At 36.5% G+C, this 18,276-nt stretch overlaps 3 protein-coding genes across 6 annotated transcripts in view; all 3 read right to left on the bottom strand.

The window, feature by feature from the left end:
• Positions 1 to 29: 29 nt before the first annotated feature.
• Positions 30 to 6,783, bottom strand: LOC111430806 (endoplasmic reticulum-Golgi intermediate compartment protein 3-like). Its single transcript, XM_023067218.1, has 13 exons — positions 6,430 to 6,783; positions 5,668 to 5,741; positions 5,236 to 5,319; positions 4,999 to 5,079; positions 4,274 to 4,354; positions 3,743 to 3,835; positions 3,323 to 3,502; positions 3,113 to 3,180; positions 2,897 to 2,948; positions 2,459 to 2,512; positions 2,280 to 2,372; positions 1,991 to 2,057; positions 30 to 506 (listed from the first exon to the last, which is right to left on the bottom strand). Exons 1-13 carry the CDS (start codon positions 6,569 to 6,571, stop codon positions 415 to 417), a joined length of 1,161 nt encoding a protein of 386 aa, XP_022922986.1. The 5' UTR covers positions 6,572 to 6,783; the 3' UTR covers positions 30 to 414.
• Positions 6,784 to 7,526: 743 nt separating this feature from the next.
• On the bottom strand, positions 7,527 to 11,021 carry LOC111430902 (pentatricopeptide repeat-containing protein At4g33990). The gene is made up of 3 exons (XM_023067382.1): positions 10,618 to 11,021; positions 10,217 to 10,274; positions 7,527 to 10,078 (listed from the first exon to the last, which is right to left on the bottom strand). The coding sequence occupies exons 2-3, from the start codon at positions 10,219 to 10,221 to the stop codon at positions 7,621 to 7,623; spliced, it is 2,463 nt and encodes an 820-aa protein (XP_022923150.1). The 5' UTR covers positions 10,222 to 10,274; positions 10,618 to 11,021; the 3' UTR covers positions 7,527 to 7,620.
• Positions 11,022 to 11,631: 610 nt separating this feature from the next.
• The window catches only part of LOC111430712 (protein LNK1-like), a 7,682-nt gene continuing 1,037 nt past the window's right edge, over positions 11,632 to 18,276 (bottom strand). The window contains exons 1-8 of one of the 4 annotated variants that reach the window (XM_023067098.1): positions 17,386 to 17,499; positions 16,494 to 16,642; positions 15,094 to 15,659; positions 14,649 to 15,000; positions 14,047 to 14,430; positions 13,260 to 13,411; positions 12,436 to 12,574; positions 11,632 to 12,205 (exon numbers count right to left, since the gene is read on the bottom strand). In XM_023067098.1, the coding sequence (XP_022922866.1) occupies positions 12,110 to 12,205; positions 12,436 to 12,574; positions 13,260 to 13,411; positions 14,047 to 14,430; positions 14,649 to 15,000; positions 15,094 to 15,455 (1,485 nt within the window). In that variant the 5' untranslated portion in view covers positions 15,456 to 15,659; positions 16,494 to 16,642; positions 17,386 to 17,499 and the 3' untranslated portion in view covers positions 11,632 to 12,109. Of the gene's footprint in view, positions 12,255 to 12,435; positions 12,575 to 13,259; positions 13,412 to 14,046; positions 14,431 to 14,648; positions 15,001 to 15,093; positions 15,660 to 16,493; positions 16,643 to 17,385; positions 17,500 to 18,276 lie in introns of those variants that run through there. The other 3 variants (XM_023067095.1, XM_023067096.1, XM_023067094.1) reach the window with 3 other exon arrangements.

The following is an 18,276-nucleotide window of genomic DNA, read 5'->3' as shown; positions in this document are numbered from 1 at the left end:
TGAAAGCAAGAGGATTTGAACCTCTAATCTCTTCACTAACCAGTTGAACTATGCTTAGATTGAAATGATAATGAATCTCAAATTCTCGATCACAATCTTAAATGTAAACCCAAGTTACACAGTACTCTACAAATTGTCAGAACAAGAAATGGGTACAACAGGAATTTCTTCTATCTTACACTAAACTTGCTTTCCCCCCTTTTCTTTTCTTTTCTTTTTTCTTCTCCCTTGTGTGGGGGTTGGTGTGAAAGAGAACTTGATCTTAACCCTGTTTGGAGATGAACTTAATTCCCTAGAATATAAATGCGTTTCAAAAGCAACACCTAAATGATGACAGAATTGTATTTTGATTCCCAAATGAATCTGCATCAGCTTGATCAAAACTGGTCTAGCGTGAAAGAGAGAGCTGAGGCATTAACCAAATTTTCCGATTTCAACCTTCTTCTTCATTTTTCTTTGACCGTGGTATATGAATGCATCTACAATTCCCGCAACACTGAATATACCTGCAAAACAGTGATCCGATTTTAGCGTTCGGTCGAGGGATGGTGAATTTAAGAGATCTGCCTAGGTTTCTCAACAGAAAAAAATAAAGGGAAATAACACCAGTTCTAGAGCAACTAGAAAGAGATTCTTTCGGATTCTGGGTTCTTCCCTCGAACTCCTCAAAGGGTATTTTGTAATGTAAAGCTAGTCTAAAGTCGATTCAGTATCAGGACTATGGGTGGGTGCAGTGGATTTGATCATCTTCTGCTTGTAGGTATCTAGGGTACCGCCCTGTAGTGTCATGGACGAACCTAATTGTCTAGCAGTTACGCGAACTTGCTCAATCAGCCACGACCGTTAATTAGTCAGACTAGTCAAAAGAGCATTACAGGGCATAATTATGTTGCTTCAAATGAAGAGTCTTAAGAGTCTTAGATCTATTAAGAATATCTTTAGAAGAATGAATACTTTCACTAAACAACAGCGATGGTGAATCCTTCAATTGACTATACAATGTCTTCACTAACTCGCCAATGGTCATCCGTTCAACTGAAAGCAAGGATATTGTGAGATTGTATCTTAGAGCCAATGCGTGAATCGGTGGTCTTCTGAGATTGTGTTCCCAGAGCCTTTGAGTGAGAAGTGTGGTTGAAGAAGAATACCCTTTCGAGACTTGTGTAGAAGAGGCTTTCATTTAGAATTCTCTATGGAAGGGTCACTATCCCAAAAAGAAAAAATCTTCCGTTGGGAACTCCAGCACAAAGCCATCAACACCCACGACAAGTTACAAAGGAGGCTGTCTTACATGTCTCTCTCTCCTCAATGGTGAATGAAGTGCAAAATAGATGATGAATCACAAGGTCATCTTTTGGTTGAATGTGAGTTTGCTGTGAAATTTTGGAGCTTCGATCTTGTAACAGCCCAAGCCCACCATAAGCAGATATTGTCCTCTTTGGGCTTTTCCTTTCGGGCTTCCCCTTAAAATTTTTAAAATGCGTCGGCTAAGGAGAGGTTTCCACACGGAGAGTTTCGTTCTCCTCCCCAACCAATGTGAGATTTCACAAATCTACAGCCGTTTGGGTGGTTTATGGTCATACAAAGGGCCCAAAACAGTTTCAGCACTTCACACTTGGGGGGCATCCTTCAAAGAAATGAAAAAGGCTGCTGGGAGAATTTTATTAGAGCGTTCAGCTGAACCATTTGGCAAGAGAGAAGTTGGAGGCTTTTTCAAGATAAGGAACTTCCCTATCACAGATTTTTTGAAGCTATTGTTAATGTGGATGTTTCATGGTGTAAATGCTCCCTCTTTTCCACTACTATAGCTGTTCCTCCCTCCTCTCCAATTGGAGAGGTCTTTCGCAATCCATCACACGGGGTTCTTTCCCTTTGTAATTTCATACTATCAATGAAATTATTTGTTATCCACAAAAAGACATATAAATATGCATGCATTTATTCTTAGGTTGGGAGGAAGAAGAGGTGGAGAAAGGAGAGCATACGGTACCTCCAATTATGGCACAAATGTGAGTCATGAAGTGTAAAAATGGAACATGCTCCTCTGTGTAGGTCACCTGCACAATGCATAGAAAAAGACATCAAACATTCATACTTTTCGAGTCTTTCGGATATTAAAACTCCCCACGTACTGTCGAAAATCAATCAATAAGGTGAACTGGTCAAAAAAGTATCAGATTATCATCACCCATCAATGACAGCTTAAGTTCCAACATTACAATGTAGAACATTATAATTTTTGTTTTCAGAAACACTTTGGATGTAGATATGTTACCAACCTTAACAGGAGAAATGTCATAGTAGAAGAAAACTCCAGGAATAGACTGAGAACTTCCGAACTCCACACTCTTAAAATGCTCCGTTACAGAGTACTGCACCGAATAATTGGTAAGATGTTCAAGGCACCATCCAAGCGAAAATATAAAATGCGCAAGTTTACAAGAACTTTCAGCAATACCTGATTTGAATGAACAGTACGACCTCTGATGTTTGTATATATAGTTGGTACCACCTGCAATACAGATACATTCAGAGTTCTTCCAAACAACTTCTAAATTGTACAAGCACTTCCCCAAATGCCCCATGCCCCCCATCCCACAGCAGCGAGAAGTGAGTTCATGACTTCTCGTTTGTATGACAACAGGAAATGACTTTATAAAAGGAAAGTGGGATCTCTTCACTTATTGTGGATTCTTACCTGTCAATCATTGCATTTAGTCTTAATTCCTACAGTTCATTTCTTTATTCAAAATTTTGATCCAAAGGTAGATGATGGTAGCATGAATTATTAGTAAACATATTATGTATCCAAACAAAATTTATATTCAATTGAAGAGAAACGAGGCTTGTCAATCCCTGAAGCAGAGAAACCAAAGCCTGTTTTAATGCTTCTTACCTTGACAAAGTACTGGTGCATGACATTCTGTTTGTCATATTCCCAATGCACCCTGAACAAGTAATGAAAGTTCATCTTAGACTGGGTAAGTTTGCCAAGTAAAATTGATGTTTATCAGATAATAGAATACTGTCCTGCTTCAACTGACATTATTAATAGAACTATAATTATTTTCAACGACTAAACATCTATAGAGGAGGTGAAAAAAATAATTACCCATCAAGAGGATTTACCAAGCCATCATAGTGGTCACCAAAAGTTAATTTATTTATTCGGTGACTTACCTGCATCATGTGAATAAAACATGGAATGTGAAGCATCTAAACATATATCAGAGCAGAAAAATAGAGACTGATTATAAACAATGCCTATGCATGCTTTTTGTATGGCGTTTTTCAGATTTACACAAGAAAGTATGAACCATACATTGTAATCACTTGTTTGCAAAGCAAGCAGACCAAGAAAATTGAAGCTTGACTGGTGAAAGCTTTTTCCAGGGACAAAGTGGAAACTTCCAGCTACTTTATTAACTTCAATAGACCCTTCAATATTACACCCTTCACCTTCTTCATCCTTTACCTTCTGTATAAAATCTTCTCGCTGGCACTGAAAATTGAAGGCATATAGATCTTAGTTGGCGACAAAAACCGATTACACCGTTCACTTGTAGTTTGGAAACAACACATGTAAAAAAAAGTCCCAGGTATATAATTCCGACCTCTAACGACATTGTTTTCCCCTTCTTGATGGGACTGCACACTAAAGAGACTAGCAATCTAGTTGCCTCTTATAGTCCCATGCAGCATAAAATATCCTATAAATGGTGATTATTACAATCTGACATACCTGGTCTATCAAATCTTGATTTGTAATAGCCCAACCTTTCTTCCTGTATGCTTCACGAACTTCTTCACATGAATTACAACAGTCATCATCAGACTGCAAACAAGAGAAGGGGGAAAAACCTTTCAAATTTCTGATATTACATTTAAAAAAATATGTGCAATCTAAATGGGACAAAAAATTAAAAGCAGAAAAACCATAAATGAATTCTATTTCAGCAATATGCCAGTTGCTTGTAAACATTGTACTTTCTGAAGGTAAAAGAATACATAAAATGTGAAAAAAAAGTATAACAATGCTGTAAAAACCGAATGGAATGACAAAATTATAAGATATCTTTATACAAATATGAAGTGCTATAAAGCAAAACAAAGCTATGTAAACCAGAAAGGATATCTTGAATAATCATGATGAAAAAAAGGCCCTCCTTCCGGCTCCAGAATCATAACAAAAACTATGCAAAGAATAACTCCAAACAAAGGTAAACAAAGGTAAACAAAGGTAAACAAAGGGATAACAGATGACCAAACGCACCGTTTCTGCTCCAAAACATGAACCACAATATGTTTCATTGTGCTCTAGCCTGCCACCATGCCTCTGCAACGGTTTCTCAATCTGGAGAACAAAAAAACACAAATGATTAAACAGAAAAAAAATAGAAATAGCCAAAAGAAGAATTTGCAGGGAAAGAAAAAATGACGCAGAAACATAGAAATGAAGGACCAGCCCTTCCATACACACACACACACACACACACACACACACACACTATATATATATATATATATATATATATGAAAAAAGGTGTGAGAACAGTGAAACGGAATAAAAAAGTGCATCAGAGAAACACATTGCAACATTAATTAAAGTACAAAGACTTCATTTGTAATAACCGCCTTTCCATGATTATTAGAAACTGGAAAGCCCTTTTATGATAGCTTTTCTTTGGAAGGGAGTGCCCTCGGATCCCACCCCTTAGGCTGTTCCTCTCTTTTTTTTTGGAATATATTCACATACACTTTATAATAACAAATAAAAACATAAAAATCAGATTAACTTATCCTAATCTGGTAGAAGGAAAAATTTATGTCGGCCCGTTTCATTAAAACTCTGAAACCCTGTATTATCAATTATGGACCAGGTAAAACATTATGTCTAGTGTAAGTGGCCCCAAAAGCGTTGCAAATAATCATTATAAAACAGATAACACAAGAAATCATTTTTTGTCAGCAAAAACCATCGAAGTACAGTCTACTAACCTTAGGTGCACCAATGCCATCTGGTCTAGCTTCTATAACCTTTCCATGATGGTCAATTCTTTTCTTGATTATATTATGCTTCTGAAAGAGAATTACGAATCCAAACATAAGAAATATTAGACTACAATAATGTATATGGTGACATACAAGCCAAGTTACGTGATAGAATGGTAAAATAACATGAAGAGAAAAAAGAAAAGGATCCAGAGGCAAAGTATTGATTGTTGCAGCACATACTATATCAAGATGTTGCTCTCCACTGATGTCTATGGCATCAAGACCGAGTATAGAACATGGAATCAACGGAAAACTCAAATCAAACTGCATCAACAAGAAAAGAATAAGGTTTGAGCCCATAAAAAAAGATGATCAAACCAGGTTAGGAGGAACACAAATTGTAATTCACATGTACACAGTTCATCAATTTTAAAAACATTTCAAAAGCAATATTTCACATTTAGGTTAGAAGTTTATTAGTTGAACAACATAAATAAACAGCCTACAGACAAAGTTCCTTCCAACCCACGGCTAACACTGCCAGCATTGGGAACATGAAATAAAATGTTTCTCAACCTCAACAATAAAAAGGGAATAGATAATAACTTAAATTTAGCATAAACACAAAGGAAGAACAATATATCATCATTGCCTCAAAAATATCATAATTACATTTATGTGTAAATTTCCACCCCTTGATGTATCTACGACGAGCTTTGTCTCAGTTTTAGCATGGAGGTACAGTCCTGCAACCACACATCACAAATGATGGTCATAAAAAGCTTCAATAACAAAAGAAAATGTAAAAACACCTAATATTATAAGGCTTAACGTATATTTTCAACAACATAATAGCTAAACTATAAGCTCATACGAAATGTAGAAAACACTACGATAAACAGGGGAGTGGAATATCATGGGTCCAACCTGATATGATAGACATAGCTTAGAGGGAGAATTAAAATCTTTCAATACCCAAAAAGGATCCCCTCCATGAAAGACACTTGCCTTGAAAGAGCCAAGTTTGATAATTCAAAAGTTGTTGGAATACATTCAAGACTTGCAATGACAATTGGCAACATTAATGTCACTTGGAGGAGGAGGAGACAAAAATCAGGACATTTTAATGGCAAACTGTACTCATAGGTCCGAAGTTGCACGACTCACTTTAAATACATTAAAGAATCCGTAGAATGTTAGTGATCTAACTTACGTATGAGGTTCTATAGTTTTTTGTCTTGAAAAGTTTTCCAAATTAAAACTTCTTTTGCCTGCTGAACAGCCATGAGAAGACAAGGAGAAAAGGCAAATCGCACGACAGTAAAAGCAACAACAACATACAATTGCATCATCCCGAAACTTTCAGGTATAAACAGAAATTCAAACTAGAATCAAACCTAGCAATCAGAGAAAAGAAAGAACATCAGAACGTACTTAGCTCGGAGAAGAAGAGGAAGAGCATGATAAAGGAGGAAGCGATGGTGATTAAGCCACCAGAAAAGGTCCGCCTGTAGAAATCTTCATTGATTTTAGGGTAAGCATCCAAATTACGGAGCTTGTTGAAGATGGCATCCATGGCTTCTACGAAGAAAAGCAACAATCTTTGAAAACTCAACCCTTCGAAATGCGAATTCCGAACAAATCAGGAAAAGAGTAACATATATAGAAATTGATTTGACTAAATCAAGAAATGTCTGAATGCCGGAATAGTTGGCAAACGCATAGATTTGCGGTACGCGATTTGAGCTCCGTTGTAGATTTGGGTGGCTTCGCGGTATACGGAGAACATACGGAATCGATGGTGACATTGTGTTTTACCAAAACGACGACGTTTTTCTCGTCATGGACGATTTATTTGTTTATTTATTAATGAATTTCGACCACATTCATAATTTGGTCGGAAATTGGCAAAAATTCATGAATTTCAACAAAAACATAGCTGAAATTTACTCAAAATTCATCTAATTCTAAAAATTCAAATTTTGATGAAATTGGTCGGAAAAAAATAATTATCCAAACCAACTTTAAAACTTGTCCTAAAATGCAAAATTACTTACCTAAATCACAATTTTCCCATTGAATATATTGTCTTTTTAAAACAATAAGGGGTAAAATTGTAACTTTCCAAGGAGTCCCGAAATACTATTTTTTTTTCAAACAGGTCCTTTCATTCCAAATTAAAACATAAAAAAAGATCATTTTATAAATAACTCTAAATTTGCGTTTATTTAATTTTTAATATAAAATTATTTCAGTCCTATTAAAAATTATTTCAATCCCAATTCACCATGACTTTTGTTTCCGTCATTTTTAAAATTTAAGATTATGAAAACTATATAGATATTTTTTTTTCGAGAAAGTTGTGAAGTTATGGTTAAATCTGTTATTTTCTTTTTAAAGAAACTACTTTGGCTTTAAAATTTTTGACGAGGAATCTAGAGGAAATTAGTGAAAAAATAACGTAAATAATGAATAAATTACTCATATTCACGGTAAAAGATGGATGGAAATTGTGTTAGAACTTAGAAATGTAGCTCCTAATCAATCAATACGTGTCCATTCATGTTTGTCAAACGTAAAACGAATGAAGTGAATCATGTTTATTTTATGTTCTTTCCGAACATGTCACCAATAATCACCACAAGAACAGACTCCATCTTTGAAATGATGGAATCGGTTTGAATCTCTAACGATTATCTCTCTTTCAGTAATTTTAGATATGAACTTGGTAGCGTTATGACAGTCTCCACAAACCCGTAAGTTCTTAAAGATCTGAAGAGTTGTTTTCGGTGGCGTGCTGATGATCCCGAATGCCATTGCCAACCGCTCGCTATGACTGATAAGAATGTTCTCCTTTTCATCATCCTCCACATCCTGCAATACAAAGTTATAGTTTGCAACATAGCCAAGACTCTTCATTTTAGCAGTTAGATCCCTCAGTTCATCATATATCTCCTCACATCTTGGATGTGTTCGGTTGCCTGTGTAAAAGACATCAATTTTCTTGTCTATTTCAATTGAGCTCCAACCAGGAGTCTTCCTCAATCCCCTGTCTCGAGCTAATGATCGCACTTCGTCAACTCCGTCCCACTGTCCAAGTTTCGCATAAATATTCGACAACAAAACATAGTAGCCAACGTTTTTCGACTCAACCTCCAACAAGTGATCCGAGACAGTTCTAGCCAACTCTACATTCTCATGTATCCTACAAGCACCAAGAAGCGCCCCCCACACGGATGCATCGGGTTGTATCGGCATAGTTTTAACAAAATCATAAGCTTTTTTGAGATGGCCTGCCCTACCGAACAAATCGACCATGCAGCCATAATGCTTCAAGCTAGGCCTTATACCATACAACTCTCCCATCAATTGGAAGCACCACTGACCCTCATCAACCAAACCAGAATGACTACAAGCAGATAATAGAGATACAAAAGTAATGTGGTCAGGCTTCACTCCTTCAGTTTGCATTTCCCTAAATAACTCGACAGCTTTTAAACCGTATCCATGGAGGCCATGACACGATATGATGGCATTCCACGAAACCGAACTTTTGTGAGGTATTTCATAAAATAAAGACAACGCATCAGCTAATCTTCCACATTTTCCATACATATCAATAAGACAAGTACCCACAAAGATATCAAAGTATAGAAAGTTCTTGATCAGCAGACCATGTGTTTTCATACCTTGTTTCAATGCTCCTATCTGGGAATATGCTGTCAGAATGCTCACCCAAGTGCCCTGGTTCGGCACTGCATCACTATAATCGTTCATCAAATGATACACATCGATTGCCTCATTCGCTAAACCGTTTTGAGAATAACCTGTTATCAAAGTGTTCCATGAGACCACATCTTTGACAGGAAGTTCTTCAAAAACTTTTCGTGCTGAATCTATATACCCCAATTTAGCATACATGTCTATAATTGCATTACCAATGACAACATCTTGTAGAAACCAACCTTTCCTTGTAACAAATCCATGAATAGATCTACTACTTAAGAAATTGCCAAGTTCAGCAGCAACAGAAGCCAAACTCACCAGTGTCAACAAGTCGGGTACCGCCCCAGTAGCGTGCATCTTTTTGTACAATCCAAGAGCCACCACTGGCTCTTTATTCTGCTCGAATGCAGCAATCAAAGAGTTCCACGATACAATATCCTTCGCTTCGATTTGGTTGAAAATGGTTTCTGCACTTCCCAGTTCACCAAATTTGGCATACATGTTTATCAATGCATTACAGACAAACAAGTCAAATTCCAACCCGAGCTTGATGGCATAGACATGAATTAGGACACCGCTTATTATATCGTCCAACTGTGCACAAATAGGAAGTAGACTTGAAAATGTTACAGAATCCATAGTTACACTCTTGAATCGCATCTCATCAAAGACTTCCAATGCTTCTACAACTTTACCATTAAGACAAAACCCTGAAATCATAGCATTCCAAGTACCGATATCTCGAATCATCAAGCTATCAAACAAGTTACGAGCTAAATTGACAAAGCCAAACCGAGAATAAAAATGAATCAAAGAAGCAGCAATGAATACGTCACATTCAAAACCCAATTTTAGAGCCAAGCAATGTATCTTCTTCCCATCATCTAGATTTCCACATGCCCTTATAACAGGAGGAAATGTGTAATAATCAGGCTGAAGGATAGAAGTTGACATAAATTCATGGAAACAATCTACAGCTTCATGGAAGTGACCAATTCGAGCATAAGCAGATATCATAGAATTCCATGTGTAGACATCTTTTGCCTGAATTTGGTCAAAAGTACGGCGAGCGAACGATACATCACCAAGAAAAGCATAGAGATTGATGAGTTTAGCAGAAAGAAAGATGCTCTGAACCTTTCCAGACACCACAAGTAGTGCATGAAGTCGCTTAGCAAGGTGTACTTTTTTGCAGACAAGGAATAGTCGGTTGAAATCAATTTCCTTTTTCTCAATTTCAACTTCATCCAAGTAATACTTGGGAGTGGGAGCAGTTGTGGTTGCAGAATACAAAGGGCAACAAGCTTGGAATGAAGGCCTAAACAAGGAAATCCGTCTCCATTTACATGGAAGAAATCTGAGAATAATAGACAGGAAAATATATTTTTTGTCAACAAAAGGTTTACCCATGCTTGAACATGTTGAATTGAAACAAAAATTCACATCATAGAAATGAAATAATCAGTACAGCATATGCACATAGAGAGACGGATACCTCATACTGAGACTGATAGTTCTTTATGTAGTGGGTTCCTGTGCACAGTGTTTGTATCCTGAAGGCAAGTACAGACCAAATAAACATCTAATGTAAGAAAACTGATGCAAATTCAAACCCCATTTTTAAGAGTGTTGTTTAAACTCAGGTTTTATAACCATTTGGTTATTGGTTTTTGAAATTTGTACTTAGTTTCTCACAATTTCTTTACCATATGTTCATCTTCACTAAAGAGACATTTGAATTCATAGCCAGATTCTGAAAGAAGCTTAACTAAAGAAACAAGTAGGGTTTAAGCTTAACATTCACCCTCCAAAACCATGGTTATCAATGGGGCCTGAAAGAACATATTGAAATCTTCACGGAGCTATATATTTCACAAAGTTGGTTTTAAGGCATACCTGAATTAGGCAACGAGAATCGGTGCTTAATCATATCAAAACCATAAATGCGACTCGATCGAAATGGGCTTCTTTCTTTCTCCTCGACCACCTGTTCTTCGGCCTCGCCTGAGTTATTCCAATAGCAGAAATCTTGCAACTTCAATTTCAAAGCTCCACAGCCCGTACTTTCTAGCGTTTCAATCATCCCCATGAACTTCCTTTCAACAATCCTACTTTCAGCGATATCTTGCTCGCAAGATATTCCGAGATTGCCGAGAGAATCCTCGACTCTGATACATAAGAGCTCACTGGAACGAATGAACAGAATGGCAGAAATAGAGGAAAAAACACACGAACAGAGAGGAACTGGAAGCTTGTAAGAAGGAGAAGAACGAAGAACTTCGAGTGCAGCAGAGGCGCGAAGAGGGCAACAGAAGAGGGAGCTAAATGGCCTCAATGCAATAAATGAGATTGGAAGAAGGGCAAATAAGGAAATTAAAATTTTATTATATTCCAAAAAAGAAATTCAAAATATAAAATTTTTAAGGGTTTTATTTTATATTTATTATACTTCAAAAAAGAAATAAAAATATAAATTTTTTAAGGGTTTTGTTTTATATTTATTACATTTCAAAAAAGAAATATAAAATATAAATTTTTTAAAGGGTGGGATATAGATATTAACACTTCAAACTTTTACCTTCGATTTGAGTTCACCTATTTACCCGACAAAGATTGAGTTCACCTATTTACCCGCTAATTTTACAACAAAGATAATGTAAAAATTGACGCAAGTAAAAATATAAAGGTCGGTCTGTTATAAAAATGTTGAAGAAAATATTATAAAACGCCCTCAAATATTTTGAATAAAAATATTTAAATTAGCACATAACTAGAGATGACAACCGGGTGAATAGAACAAACAGAGTGTGCTCTCCGTCCCTGTCTCCATGTCTCCGCCCCGTTTCCCGCTTAAGAGAGGATCTATATTTTCGAAGTGCATCCAAACCGTGCATGGAATTATAGTTTAAAAAGGAAAAGAAAAAGAACTTTACAATGGTAACCCACCAATTGTTCACCTAGATAGAGAGGTATACATTACATGATCTAAGCCTTAAACTCAATTAGATCACTAAAACATACAACCAGAAATAATTTGAATTTCCATAAATCATGGTTAGCCCATTTCCTCACAGTGCCATGGGGGAAAGAAGTTGCGCAAGACTTGTGAATTGTGATTAGCCTATCAAACCAAGAATTAATGCACATTAACACTTTCGTAATCAGCATATTAAAACAGGCTCTTAATACATTAGCCAAAGACTATTAGAATTATAGCCTACTTGGCCTTTCAAGGTAAGCATTTGAAGGACCTGGACCAACATGGATGCATGGAGGAACTGGGGACATATCACAGAGCAAGGTTATAAAGGAGTATGAATCACTCCATGCATCGATAGCGGGACTCACACGTGCGTGTTATTTCACAATATTTTACAGAGCTCACTGCTCATGGTTTTTTCCTATTTGACAGCGGCTTTTGATCTGCACAAGCAGCAGCAGCTCCACCGGTTTCGTCCTGGAAATTTTGTTTATTGGTGGCAACCTGCAAATTGGTGACAGGCCAGTGAATCTCTTGGTTGGAAATAAGTCTGCTGATGAAGGAAATTGAAATTTAGATGGATCATCTTGGTATTTTATGCAGTAGATAAGAACGTGTCGTGATAACATGGCGAGATGAATGATGTCGAAGAGAGAAATACGACACCCTTGAGTTTCGAGGTGATTCTATTCCAGATAGTATATGAAGAAGACTGAAAGGTGTAAAAAGCTTACCAGTTTGTTTGATTTGAGAGGCAAGGTGTTACCACCCGCAGGCATTAATGATGGATCAGAGGGCCGGTGAAATAGCAAGTGGGCAACTGACCGATCTATAGGATTGGTATCAGTTTCCAAATCCAAGAAATCTCCACTCCTGTTAAACCAAAAAGAGAGAGAGAAGTTCAAGGTCAACTTCATTGTTTGTACCCAAGAAGTATAAATTTTAATTTTATTTCTCAAACCGCCCAAGCCCCCCGCTAGTAGATATTGTCCTCTATTACTTTCCCTTCTAGACTTCCCTTCAAAGTTTTGAAACGTGTTTGTTAGGAAAAGATTTTCACACCTTTATAAGGAATGTTTCGTTCCCCTCTCCAATTGATGTGGGATCTCACAATCCACCTCCCTTAGGGGACCCAACGTCTTCGCTGGCACACTACCCGGTGTCTGGCTCTAATACCATTTGTAACAACCCAAGTCCACCGCTACCAGATATTGTCCTCTTTGGACTTTCCCTTCCAAGCTTCCTCTCGAGGTTTTAAAACGCATTTGTTAGGGAAAAGTTTCCCCACCCTTACAAGAAATGCTTCGTTCCCCTCTCCAACCGATGTGGGATCTCACAACTTTCATTCCAACTTCCCATCATCCTCATTCAGATTAACTAACGAGGCCTAAGACTACAGGGAGTGCATGACTGGACAACATAGGGAGTGCTGTATATTGCTTTAAGGTAACAGAAAAATAGGGAGTGCATGACTGGACAACATGAAACAAAAGCAAAAGTGTAATACTCGACAAATTATGCCCAGAGATAATGTGGTGAGTATACAGCGAGGACTTGCCTGTTGGCATCTTGATCAATTGACGATGGATCTCTTACGAGTTTATCTTCTCCAATATTCTCATTGAGATTCGCACAGTTATGTCTCTGCTCTGCACTTCTTGCCAGGCGATAGAGACTGTCTCTTATGCACAGCTTCGTCCTAATATCCAGCTGAATTAAGTAGTTCAAGCAGTTAGTTTCATGAACAATATCACAATATTCACATATCCTAGTAAACGGATCTAAAAGCTAATTATCAAAGCATTTTTTGAATCTTGGATAATCTTCAGTTTTGAATATATGAACCATGCAAATATTTCCTCAAGCGAAAGGAAATGAAAAAAAAATGCTCTCCTGTGTAAAAATACAGGATAAATTAGTAAACTTTAAGTATGAAAAGAACATCAAATTCGTTCTTCTAAGTTTTGATCAAAACAGTACATAACAAAGATCCTTACATGTATCAAATTTGTTTTTCAAGTTTTTTGATTTTAGATTTTTCGATGTCTATATTCTAATTATCTAGAAAATGATGTGTTGACATGCCAAGGTCGTGTTGTGGCAGTGTTTCCTCACGATGACGTTGTTTAAGGTACATATAGACAGTCAAACTTATGACATGTAGAATTTTGTGACACCATAAACTATAGAGATTGAACAAAACCACCAAATGTTTGTTATGGCCAATGGCCATAGCCCTGTCATTGGCTATGGTAAGTTAGTGAAAAGCAACTTGCATGCACTTTTTCCGAGCGAAATGGACAGTAGACACTATTTTACCGAGTGAAAAGCATGGAAAGTACTACCTGCTCCATTACTTGTTGAAGCTGGCGAAAACTAGTTGCTTCCAGTGAAATTCCATCCAGCATCGTGCCGCCCCTGCAAGACTTATCCTGGGCATTTGAAGAATCTAATTCTGCTCTAGTTCCTCTGCTAACTACTCCAGTTTCACTGTGACCGTCATCAATTTCACTTTCAGACCTTGGAGCCTGCTTTCTAACTGGAAACGAAGTATTGAATGTTTCCGAACTTGGTGCAGACGTAAAAGTGAAATTCTTGTTGAATGAGGCTGGTAAATTCTGGTGGTACAGTTTTTCTCTATTCTCATTTGCTGCAGTTGTTGGAGCATCAAAGGAAGGATAATGAGAGCTATGCATAGACTGTAGTTGATCAGATGCATAAGATGATTCCTGCAGAAATAGGCAATCGTTACTCAGGTTTCAGTATAATTTCACGGTTCGATGAGCTCGAGAGGGATTTTCCTGGACAGTTTTTACTTTATCGAACTAGGAGCATAGAGAGTTTATACTAAAATGCTTCATTTCATGAAACTCTATATGTTAACTTCTTCAATGACTTAGTTTTTATTTATTCTTGGTTTGAGAAGGAAGAAAGATCAGTAACAAACCTGTTTTCTAGGTATCAAGTCACCTCTAGAATTGCTTTTCATATCTGACATGTCAGCAGCTGACAAGTGACTAATAGCAACAGAGTCGCCAAGAGCTGTAGTCCCATCATTCACCTTGCATCCATTTAAAATATTATTTCTATTCAGACCATCAGGTGAAGGTTCGGAATTCACGGGATTAGACTCTTTGTTAAATTCGGACGCATCAATTATTGTACTTCCTTCACAGCATGAAAACTTAAAGTTTGACTTTGATGGATCTTCATGTTTTTCCGAGCCATGGGATGGGGAAAACCAGCGTAGATCATCTTCGTTGTTTAGATTCCCAAGCCCAAATGTCGAATCACAATTTCTGCAGCATCACAATGGGATCAAAGAATTCAGCCTCGTATTATAAAATCTAAACAAATGGAAAAACAAATTACGAGGAAGGGCTGAAGATTACCTAAACATCCTATCAACATCCTCAAAACTTCCAATATCTTGCCACCCATAATACAGAAGATCGTTATTTTCGTTGTTTTCACGATCATCGTCCAGAAAACTAATATCATTGTCTGTTTGGGACATATGACTGACTGAATATTGATACATGTCATTCTCGTCTGCAGCACTATTATCAGTTACAATATGATCATCAGTGCAGTAATCAAGATCTGTACCCACGTCCGTTTTAAAGCAGTGGTTTGACATACTAAGACTGCTTGATTCCATTTTCATATCTTTGATTGTATCACTGTTTAATGAAGAAGGAGCACCATCAGGTGTATGAGACCATGAATCTTTTTCCAGCACTGTATTCTTCATGATTGATGTTTGTGTTTTTACTTTCTCCTTACCAAGAAAACTGAACTTAGATGCACTGTATGCACTGCTCGTAAAGCCAACTCGGCGATTAGAATTCTCAAGAGTATCGTTCCGTACTTCAAATAGATCCCAAAGTTCATCACCAACATGAGGCACTATATAATCATCAATCTCAGTGAAATCTTTCCAAAGATTATCCTTGAGCTGCAACACCATTACAGGGTAGTAAGCTACGATACTGAAGAACTCAAAATAAAAGGCAAAGATATATTTTTCCTACTTACATTAAAAAAGATTTGGATAAATTATTATATCTCATAAAACACAGAAGCCAATTCAACACACATCTTACAGGTGAACTAAATCCAAACTACCAGCACTATATTTAGTAACAAAATTGTAACATTTAAACTTGACGTGTATACCGGTACCCCCCCTCTTCTGGCAAATCAAACTAGTTTTCTTAATAGCACAACTTCAAATCCGTTTCTCTACACAAGACAAATATTTTTACAGCTACAAAGTTCAAAGAGACACATTTGAAAACTTCAAAACAAAGAACAAACCATAAATACGTTCTATAAAATTATTATGTGAAGGTTTAAGATCTATTTTGGGTATTTTTTATGTTTGTCGTTCTTTGGTTCTTACACTTTCAAATGTTCTATTTCAGTCCTCAGACTTCACATAAAAAACTATTCAAGTCCTTGTCATCAATTTTTATAAATTATTTGATAGATCCTAGTGACATATTTTGGCATTACATGAGATTTTGTTTTTTTCTATTGAAAAATTTGATACTTATTGGAAAATTAAGGAATAATACAGAGCCCATCTAAGCTAGAGCTTTGCATATACTACTGCCATTATTTATTGTATCTATGGAGTACACAACAATGAGAAATTGTTAGCACGATATTTTTCTGTTTACAATGTGTATTAAAAAGCTAAAAAAATTCTTATTTTGACTGTAAAACTAAAGAAATATACAGAGACATGTTGATTCAGAACGAAGCAAATTTAAGGATTTCAGAATACCAGTTACTAGTGATGTCGCCTTCACCTCAATGGCAACATCAGCTACACCAACTTATGACCAACCACAAGATCAGCAAATACCAGTGATATCTTATTATACTACGGCATCCATTTCATGGTCCTTAGCTTGAATTTGAATTGCAAAAGTCCTGTTAATAAGATGATATTATATGGATGGGTCTAGAGTGGGAACTAGAAAAAAAGGGGCATTTAGTTGGAAGCCAAATTAGCAATGCAAACCAGATACATACCTCTGAAGACACAATAGTTACAGAAAAGGGCTACTGCTAAATAAATCTAAAAGAATAGTTTGCTTTAACCAACAATTTGGTCTTCTACCCAAATGAATATAAGTAAAATATACATGCATGAGCACGCACACACTACATTGTCCTAGATATAAGATTCACTCAGATCACTGGGGACAAGAGGTTCAAGCAAATAGAAGATAAAAAAAATTCTAGTATCGTCTCAAAATAATAATTGGACGCTCAGTCTAAAGTGAAAAGATTATAGCAGATGTCGTTTAAATCATATTAATCGCACAAGATTGATCATCTGCTGGTAAATATGAAGTTCTCTCGTGTAAAAACTTTAGTATTGGCACTACTTCTTGGACATCTTTTTTTCTTTTACAGCATACCTATTTTCTGAGCATGCGTAGGAGGACATTTCAATTGAAGTTAGAACTTTACACTAAATAATGCTTCAAAGATAGTTGAAATCTTGGATAAACAAAAAATTCTGAGTATGGTAGCAATATTGATGAACGAATACATTATGCGAAGCCAAGACTGTGAGACATATTCAACATCTCTACTATCAAAAACAACCAACATTAGCTCATTTCAATAATTTGAAAATAGAGAAAGATGAGAGAATAAAACTCTACCTTATACATACACAAGTCAGACATTCCTTCAAGATCCTCTATCCACCATTTAAGATGATAAAATTGTTTGATACGATGTCCTGTCTCAATCCCCAACTTGCCCAGCAGTAAAATCTGAATGAAGAATAGAAGAAAAAATGACACAACAGTTTCTCAGATTCATACTTGGGTTCTAAACTCATTATGCAGACTGTAGAGGGAAAAAAAGCAGAAACATGTTAACAAAAAGCTGTTTTGTTTTCCTTTGCAGTACTGTTCAAACAAACACGCTAAACAATTAAATTTACTCTCTTCTTCGATCTAATATTTCCCATCCAACGAGCTAACCCGAGAGCGATCTCAAAAGCCAGATCGATTCGATATGTTTCCAGAGGAAAAGGAAAACGAGTTCATCAGCCATATGATAAAAAGCAAAGAACAAAAAGGCCAAAAACAGCTACACCATAAAATCTTCATCCTTGCCCTTGGCTTGTGCTGCCCGCTCAAGGCTTTAACAAGAACTTCCTTGGATGGAAAATTCTAGACTAAGAGCAATTAGAAATGAGATTCCTTCTAGGCTGACTTCCATCGAAGCAACTACTAAACTCAACTGAGCTATAAATCAAAGTTTAAAAAAAACATTAAAATGAAAAACACAGTTTCAAGGAACAAACATCCCCTCTTTCAATTAACCCATACATCAATCAATCAATCAGAAACTCAACAATTTCACTTCCTTCCGATGAAACCAAATTCCCATCGAAGAATTCAAGACAGACCTCATTAAATTCAACTCACTTTCTCACCAACCAAACAGCTCACAGATCGAATCATCAAAACAAAACAGAACAAAAGAGAAAAAAAAAAAAAAAAAAAAAAAAAAAAAAAAAAAAAAAAAAAAAAAAAAAAAAA

The sequence above is a fragment of the Cucurbita moschata genome, unplaced genomic scaffold, assembly GCF_002738365.1.
Source record: "Cucurbita moschata cultivar Rifu unplaced genomic scaffold, Cmos_1.0 Cmo_Scf00034, whole genome shotgun sequence".
NCBI lineage: Eukaryota > Viridiplantae > Streptophyta > Magnoliopsida > Cucurbitales > Cucurbitaceae > Cucurbita > Cucurbita moschata.
Note: the sequence above shows the minus strand (reverse complement) of the source record. Positions and strands in the feature narration are given on the sequence as shown.

Excerpts from the sequence above, each read along its gene's own strand:
- LOC111430806 (XM_023067218.1), bottom strand. The coding sequence starts at position 6,571 with ATGGATGCCATCTTCAACAAGCTCCGTAATTTGGATGCTTACCCTAAA. Across the intron at positions 4,355-4,998 it reads ATGGCATTGGTGCACCTAAG|ATTGAGAAACCGTTGCAGAG; the intron begins GTTAGTAGACTG and ends TTTGTTCTCCAG. Across the intron at positions 2,949-3,112 it reads TTGGTAAATCCTCTTGATGG|GGTGCATTGGGAATATGACA; the intron begins GTAATTATTTTT and ends TTACTTGTTCAG.